This window comes from Ascaphus truei, chromosome 1 (assembly GCF_040206685.1).
Source record: "Ascaphus truei isolate aAscTru1 chromosome 1, aAscTru1.hap1, whole genome shotgun sequence".
NCBI lineage: Eukaryota > Metazoa > Chordata > Amphibia > Anura > Ascaphidae > Ascaphus > Ascaphus truei.
Window position 1 is genome coordinate 464,446,332 of NC_134483.1, and position 7,066 is coordinate 464,453,397.

Consider the following 7,066-nt stretch of genomic DNA (forward strand, 5'->3'; position numbering starts at 1 on the left):
AAAAACATTTAGGACAGAAAAATAAATAAATTGAAGCCTTCTTTCAATTTGGCATTTGTTGGTTTCCAAATTCTGCACTGATTTTGCAGCTTAAACATTTTTTATAAATGACCCATCCTCTGGGTGCACTTACAATAAAAGCCAATATGATAATGTCCGTATATATTATGATTTCAAGGTTGCATATATTAAGACCAATTAAATTATTTTCCCACCACATTCCCAAAGGAGGCGACATTTTACTAGGCGGTTAGGAAAGTATTTTGATATTGTGAACAATCTGTATCTAACTGTATTTGTATTAAAAGATACAACTTTGTTATATATTCCTATTTAGGAATGTGTGAATGTATTTAAGAATGGTTCATCAATAATTCCTGTTGCGAGTTTTTTGGCCAAAAAAATTCTGTGGGAGTTTACAATGTACTGAAATTCACACACAAAAAATAGTATTAGGCCAGATAATAGCTCATTTTAGCGCTTTTCATTGGATTTTTATGAAAGTGGAATTATTTCAAAATGTTGCAGAAACTGCATTATATAAAGGATCCTGCTAAAATGTTCTTCTTTGTGTGGTGTTGGGTATGTGAACGGAAGCAGGAGGGTGTGGGAGAAAGAGAGAGCTAGAGTGTCAGAGAGAGACAGAGGGGCCTATTCTAGTAGCTGTGGTATTGTACATGTCAAATCGTGCCATTTGACACGGCAATAAGCAACAGAAATACATTTGTGATTGCGCCGCATTCCATAATATTTTCCGCAGATAAAATATCGCTTCTATTGAAATCACACGTTTCGAACGAATAAACAAGGTACAAATGGCACAATGTAAGCGTAGTTTTTTTTTTTAAACAGAACTAACAACATATATGGAGAGATCGCTCAGCACAACCACATTATATAAACTAGGCATTTTACAATTACTAAAGGGAAAATTAACCCTTTATTATATGTTGACATTTTTATGTTTTATATGAAAAAAACACACAGGTTTTTGTTCATATGGCCATACACTTTGCTCATCATCAGGCTCATAATCCCGTTCTAAGGGACTCAACGGGTAAATTCCTCGACCTCTGGATCCAATTCAGGGATGATATATTTTTCTATATCTCTTGGCCCTACTGGTTGCACTGGGAAAACCTTTCGTAGAGGATTCCTCTGTTCATGGTCCATAATCTCAGACAGGTGGCCTAACAATCTTTCTCCTATGTATTCCTAATCCTCATCGGACTCGTCATCACTTTCCTTCATGCATGGTCATAGGGGAATACATGCAGGACCCTGTCCTCAGTTTAATCAAACACTACTTCTGGGCTGGATATATACTCCTAGAGTCACTTCCCTTAAAGGGAACCTCAAAAGCTGACCTGTTGGTAATAGGTGATTCCTATGCAGGTTCTTTTCTAATCTATTTTCATTCTTCATTCTATATACAGACAGCCCCTGTTAGCTTTTCTACTTCTACATAAGGTTCTGACCTTTAGCGATTGGCTAGTTTATGCTTGCCAGGTATATCCAGATTCCAGCACTTGGTTGTACTCTTGGTCATGCAGCGTTGTTCAAGATTTATTTATCCCATAATGAGGTGCTTTCAAAGTCACATTCTTGGTCGGAATGGATTGTAGCGGGTAATTCATAGTGTACAAAGTATTTGTCCCATAGCACCATGGCGACTGTAATGACTCGCTGGTCCTTGGTTGGGAATGCTTGGGTATACCTGGTGAAGTGGACAGTGAGCACTAGCATGTTACTAGTGTTTTTCTATCTGGTTCCAATGACAGAAAGTCCATGCAAAAGTCCATGCAAAAAGTCCATGCAAAACAATGTTAATTGTCCAATACTTGTTATACTTACTAATGGCGCAGCCCTCATAGGTAGGGTTTTCCTTGGTACGCACCACCCACAATTCTTACAGTATTCTTCATCGCGGGCCATTCAGGGCCAGTAGAAACAGTCTTTTACTAGTCCAAAGATCTCGGTACACGGGTGGACATAGGTTGTCATGGAGGGAGCTGGGTACCAACTCCCTGTATTTGTAATTGAATACCAATTGCTTAGTTACTATGTGTTGAGACTTCTTTGTGACTTGAAACATTACCCCACTCTTTATTACTAGGTTAGGCCATTGTCTTACAAGCAGCTGGCTCTCTGGATGTATCCCTGTGACAGCCTAGGCCGACCTTTGATTCTACAAAGCTAGCCATACTTCCTTTAAGACTGGATCTGTCTGTTGTGCTTTCTGAACATCTGGCCTGTTTAATTGAGGCAACCCTTTCATGAATAATTCTGCAGGGTGAGTGTAGACAAGGGGTATAGTGGTGGGGGGTTTCCCCATACTATCAGCCACCCTATTCAGGTTTGCTATCTGGGCGGCTCAATTTTCTTACACAACGTTCGTTCCCCAGTGGCGGTAATTTCCTCACACTGATTATGTCTCCCGGGTATCTTTGCGAATCCAATACAATGCATCGGCATCAATGTTCTGCCTCCCTGGTCTGTAGTTCAGGCTGAAATTGGACGTAGCCAATGCAGCTAGCCACCTATGCCCACTGGCATCCAATTTAGCATAGGAGAAGATGTAGGTGAGTAGGTTATTGTCTGTGTGTACCACATGTGTTTCTCCATACAGGTAGTCATATAGTTTGTCAACTACTGCCCATTTCAAGGCCAGAAACTCGAGCTTGTGTATCCGGCTAATTCTTTTCTTTTACTCTTCTACCCTCCACATAGTTTCTTTTCCTCCCTCCCTCCCTACATAGCTCCTTTTCCTCCCCCCCTCACATAGTTCCTTCTTTATCCCACCATAGCCCCTTCTCTCCCATACTCGTTCCCCCAAAACACCCTCCCCCCATACAGTCTTTCCCCAGTACGTAGGGAGTAAAAGGGGGGACTGCTCCGTTAATTTATTTCTGTTGGCGGTCCTGTTGGTGGGTGCAAAGCTGCAGCATTGTCCTTATCTGAAACTTTGATTAAAACATTATGATGCCAAATCGTAACATTAAAAAAATCAGAATAATTAGGAGCTATTTCTACTGTGTCGTTGTTCCTGCCTATTAACTGTACTAGTAGATTTGGAATATTAGAGTTTTTTTATGCATAACTAATTGCCCCATATCATGAGAAATTAGTTTATTAGGCTGATAAAGAACACATCAATGTGTAGTAAAATAACTGTTCTACAGTATTTTCAACAAACTATTTATTTGTCTTCAACAGATAAGCGAAGGAGCTGAATGTATCTTCATCCCCACAAAGCTGTTTCTTTCAGAAGCACCTGCCAAGTCTATGCAGATGGCACAAGAACTGGTTAATAACTACCCAACAGAGAACATGATAAGGGAGAACTATGCTAGACACAAATCATGGAGTGCCTTCAAGGCCAAACTTTGTGGGCAGCAACTAACTAGACTTCTGAAGTAACATTATTTCAAGCAATAAGTGTTGATATTGCTGTAACATGGACTACTGAAAATTTTGTTAAAAAAAACTTCACAGATCTCTAAAATAAAATTTGACGATAGTTTTTAGCGATAACACAATTTCACCAGGTATCAGACTTCAGTGAATAGCATACTGTATGATTAAGTCATTTGCTGTCAATTACTCATTTGCATGCTCATTTACATGTGTCAATACATTTAACTCACAAATGTTGCACTGGTAATAACATCCCATTCCTGAGTTATTTTACGCAATAATCGATTGAGAATTAGTCAATAAAAATAACTAAACGTTTTTATATTAACTCAAACTTCATGCAGTATTGAAGTTTAGTGAATCTAGCTTTTCAGGGTTATGTATCAGAGTCTCCTGAATGTAAGACTGGGGCAAATCTTTACCAAATGTATGAAGGCAAATATCCAAATGTAGTGAAAAACTTTTGCTCCAGTTTGCAGCAGGGAAATTTTGATACATACAGTAACTCCCAAAGAAACGAAAATTGAAAGTAATACATTTAATGGAAATATTATTTCCTCCCCATAGTCCCAAGTGGAGCAACATTGCCAATAAAGCAGTGTAAAGCTTCAATAAGTCATTAGAAGAGGAATACTTGCATGTTCTGAGCTGTGTAAATAAATTGCAGTTGTGTTTCAAGTGCAGTTGTGTATTAAGTGTGGAGTTAGAACCTGAAGGGGAGTGCTGTGCAATTGATGTGTATACAAGCAGGTTTGGCAGAGCATGGGGAGTGTAGAGTGGGTTAATTTATTTTTAATTGTGTGGGAATTGAAAGTCTTTAACAAACTTTTCTGCTGTGGCTTTTGCTGGTCGATTTTTGGCAATTTGGCTTCTTATAAATTGCTTCTTTTTAATAGGAGCCATTGTAATGAATAGTAAATGGTGTAAAATAGAAACTAAAAATATTGCAAATGTAACCCCCAGGTGTACACCCTTAGGGTTACTCTAGTATGCATGCAAAGTTTCAAGTGTGTACAGATGTAGCCAGACTTGGAAAAAAGGATGTGTGTTTGTGTATACGCACTCATGTGCGTGTACTGGTGCGCAAGACATGGGTCCGCTGATTCTCTAGGTTTCTGCCTAACTAATTATTAATATGATCTTTATATATGAATTAATGCTAATATTGCATTACTAGCAACCTAGTTATATCAGTATAACACTAATCCCAATGCTCATAAATACTAATTGATTTGTGTTATTTATAACCAATTGCTAAAAAGTGAAACCAAATAAATAAATAAAAACAACTAAGAAAGGTATTACCACTAAAACGTATAAAAACCACTGATAGATGTGTCCCTGCAGATGTAGAGAGTCAGCGAACACAGATAATGGCTAAATAGTAACACACTAAGTTGACACCAATGTGTCCACACCAAGTAAGTGTTATAATAAGGGGATACATTTTATATATATAAATTAAATATCAATTCCTTGTTATGCTTTTGTGACAAACAAAACACAAGCAATGTAATATATAATATATAAAAGGAAGAGAAAAAACAGTCCCGTTCAATGTCCTAGATGTATTGTATTGCTGACAACGCTTAGTTTGATGGGGTCAGGGCAGCTTTCAATAGATGAACCACATCCAATGGATACCTATATACAGTGCTTGACAAATCGCCCAAAAATCTACTCGCCGAACCAAAAAAATCTACTCGCAACCTAGTCCCGCCCCTAGTCCCGCCCCCAACTCCGCCCCACTTTAAAAAAATACATAAATAAAATAAATTCCTAGTAAGAACATTCGTTTTTGACATAAGTTTATTTATTGTATTACATTATACTACAATTAGTCCTGGTTACGTGTGGGTGTGGGTGGGTGTGGGTGTGGGTGTGTGTGTGTGTGTGTGTGTGTGTGTGTGTGTGTGTGTGTGTGTGTGTGTGTGTGTGTGTGTGTGTGTGTGTGTGTGTGTGTGTAAATGTCGGATTTAGAAAAAAAAGCCAGATGTGAATGACTAGTTTCCTGAACCCCTTAACCAGTGTCTGGATGCCCCCACTTCCCAATATTTAAAGCAGCAATCCCACCTGGGATCTTACCTGATCCGCAGTCCCTCAATGTCCAGTTACCCTCATTCCCGCAATGTTATACATTGGAGGGGAGGTGTTCCCTACCTGTCTTCTGGGTTAAGGGGGATTCCGATGTCCCCCGTGTGAAGCTTGAATCAGATCTGGAAGAAAGCAGTATAGGTTATTTTCGGTGTAGGTATAGGGCAGTTAAGATATACAGGTAAATAAGAGATCCAGATCCAGAGTGTGAGACAGAGAGAGTGTGGGTGAGAGACAGAGAGAGTGTGGGACAGAGAGAGTGGGTGAGAGACAGAGAGAGGGTGAGACAGAGAGAGGGTGAGAGAGAGAGAGACAGACAGAGGGTGAGAGAGAGAGAGAGAGAGACAGACAGAGGGTGAGACAGAGAGAGGGTGAGAGAGACAGAGAGAGGGTGAGAGAGTCAGAGAGAGAGACATATAGAGGGTGAGAGAGAGACATAGAGAGGGTGAGAGAGAGACAGAGAGGGTGAGAGAGAGACAGAGAGGGGAGAGACAGCGCATTTTATGCAATAAGGAAACAGATGTACCACCTCAAACCACCAATAAGAATCTGGATGAAAATATTCAACAGCATCATCACACCCATCCTTCTGTATGGCAGCGAGGTGTCGGGCCCTGTAACATACCCAGACTCCACAAAATGGGATACCAGCCCAACAGAAATACTGCATCTGGAATTCTGCAAACACCTTCTCCAAGTACACAGGAGTACATCAAACAATGCATGTCGGGCTGAGCTGGGCCGTTTTCCTCTACTGCTCACTGTACAGAAGAGAGCACTGACATTCTGGGCCCACCTAAACAACAGTCACCCACAGTCTTACTGCTACAGAGCAATGCGAAGCCAGGACCTCCTCACTAAACCCTGTGCCATCAAACAACTTGTCCTCTCACTCCAAGGACAAAACCCCACACAGATCAACAACCTGCCGAAAAAAGAAATCAACTCAATCTCCAACGAAATGAAGAAGCAGTATGTGACTCTGAGGGAAAATGATATCCAGCGCTCAAAGAAGCTGGAAACCTACCACAGCGTACAGAGAGAATACACTCTGGCACCCTACTTACTGACGGTAAAAGACCCAAAACAGAGACAGAACCTGGGCCAATACAGAATAAGTGCCCACAGCCTAGAAATAGAAACAGGCAGACACAGACAGAACTGGAAACCCCGGGAGATGAGACTGTACCAAAGATGTGAGCTAGGAGAGGTAGAAGATGAAACACACTTCCTGTTGCGTTGCACACAATACTCGGAAGTGAGGAGTGCCCACTTAGAGAAACTCACTGCACTTATCCAGAACTTTAATAATATAAAGGAGAACCAAAAAATAGCGATCCTCCTGGGAGAAGATGAAACCACAGCAGAACTGGCTGCACACTATATCAGCACCTGCCACAGGCTGAGAGACGTCCACTAACCCCAACATCCCTGTGTGAAACTGTTACCCATATACCGTGCAATCATTATACCCTACCCCCTAGTATTCGTGTAATTATTGTCCCCCACCCCCTATTATTCTTTGCTTTGCTTTGGCAATACTGAAATGTTCTTT

The 7,066-nt window shown here is 40.6% G+C and overlaps 1 protein-coding gene across 2 annotated transcripts in view; it reads left to right on the forward strand.

Moving 5' to 3' along the window:
* Positions 1-4,095, forward strand: part of LOC142463472 (uncharacterized) — a 233,811-nt gene extending 229,716 nt beyond the window's left edge. For both annotated transcript variants that reach the window (XM_075566294.1, XM_075566301.1), the window contains one exon: positions 3,217-4,095. In XM_075566294.1, coding sequence (XP_075422409.1) covers positions 3,217-3,420 — 204 coding nt within the window. In that variant the 3' untranslated portion in view covers positions 3,421-4,095. The remainder of the gene's footprint in view (positions 1-3,216) is intronic.
* Positions 4,096-7,066: the final 2,971 nt, after the last annotated feature.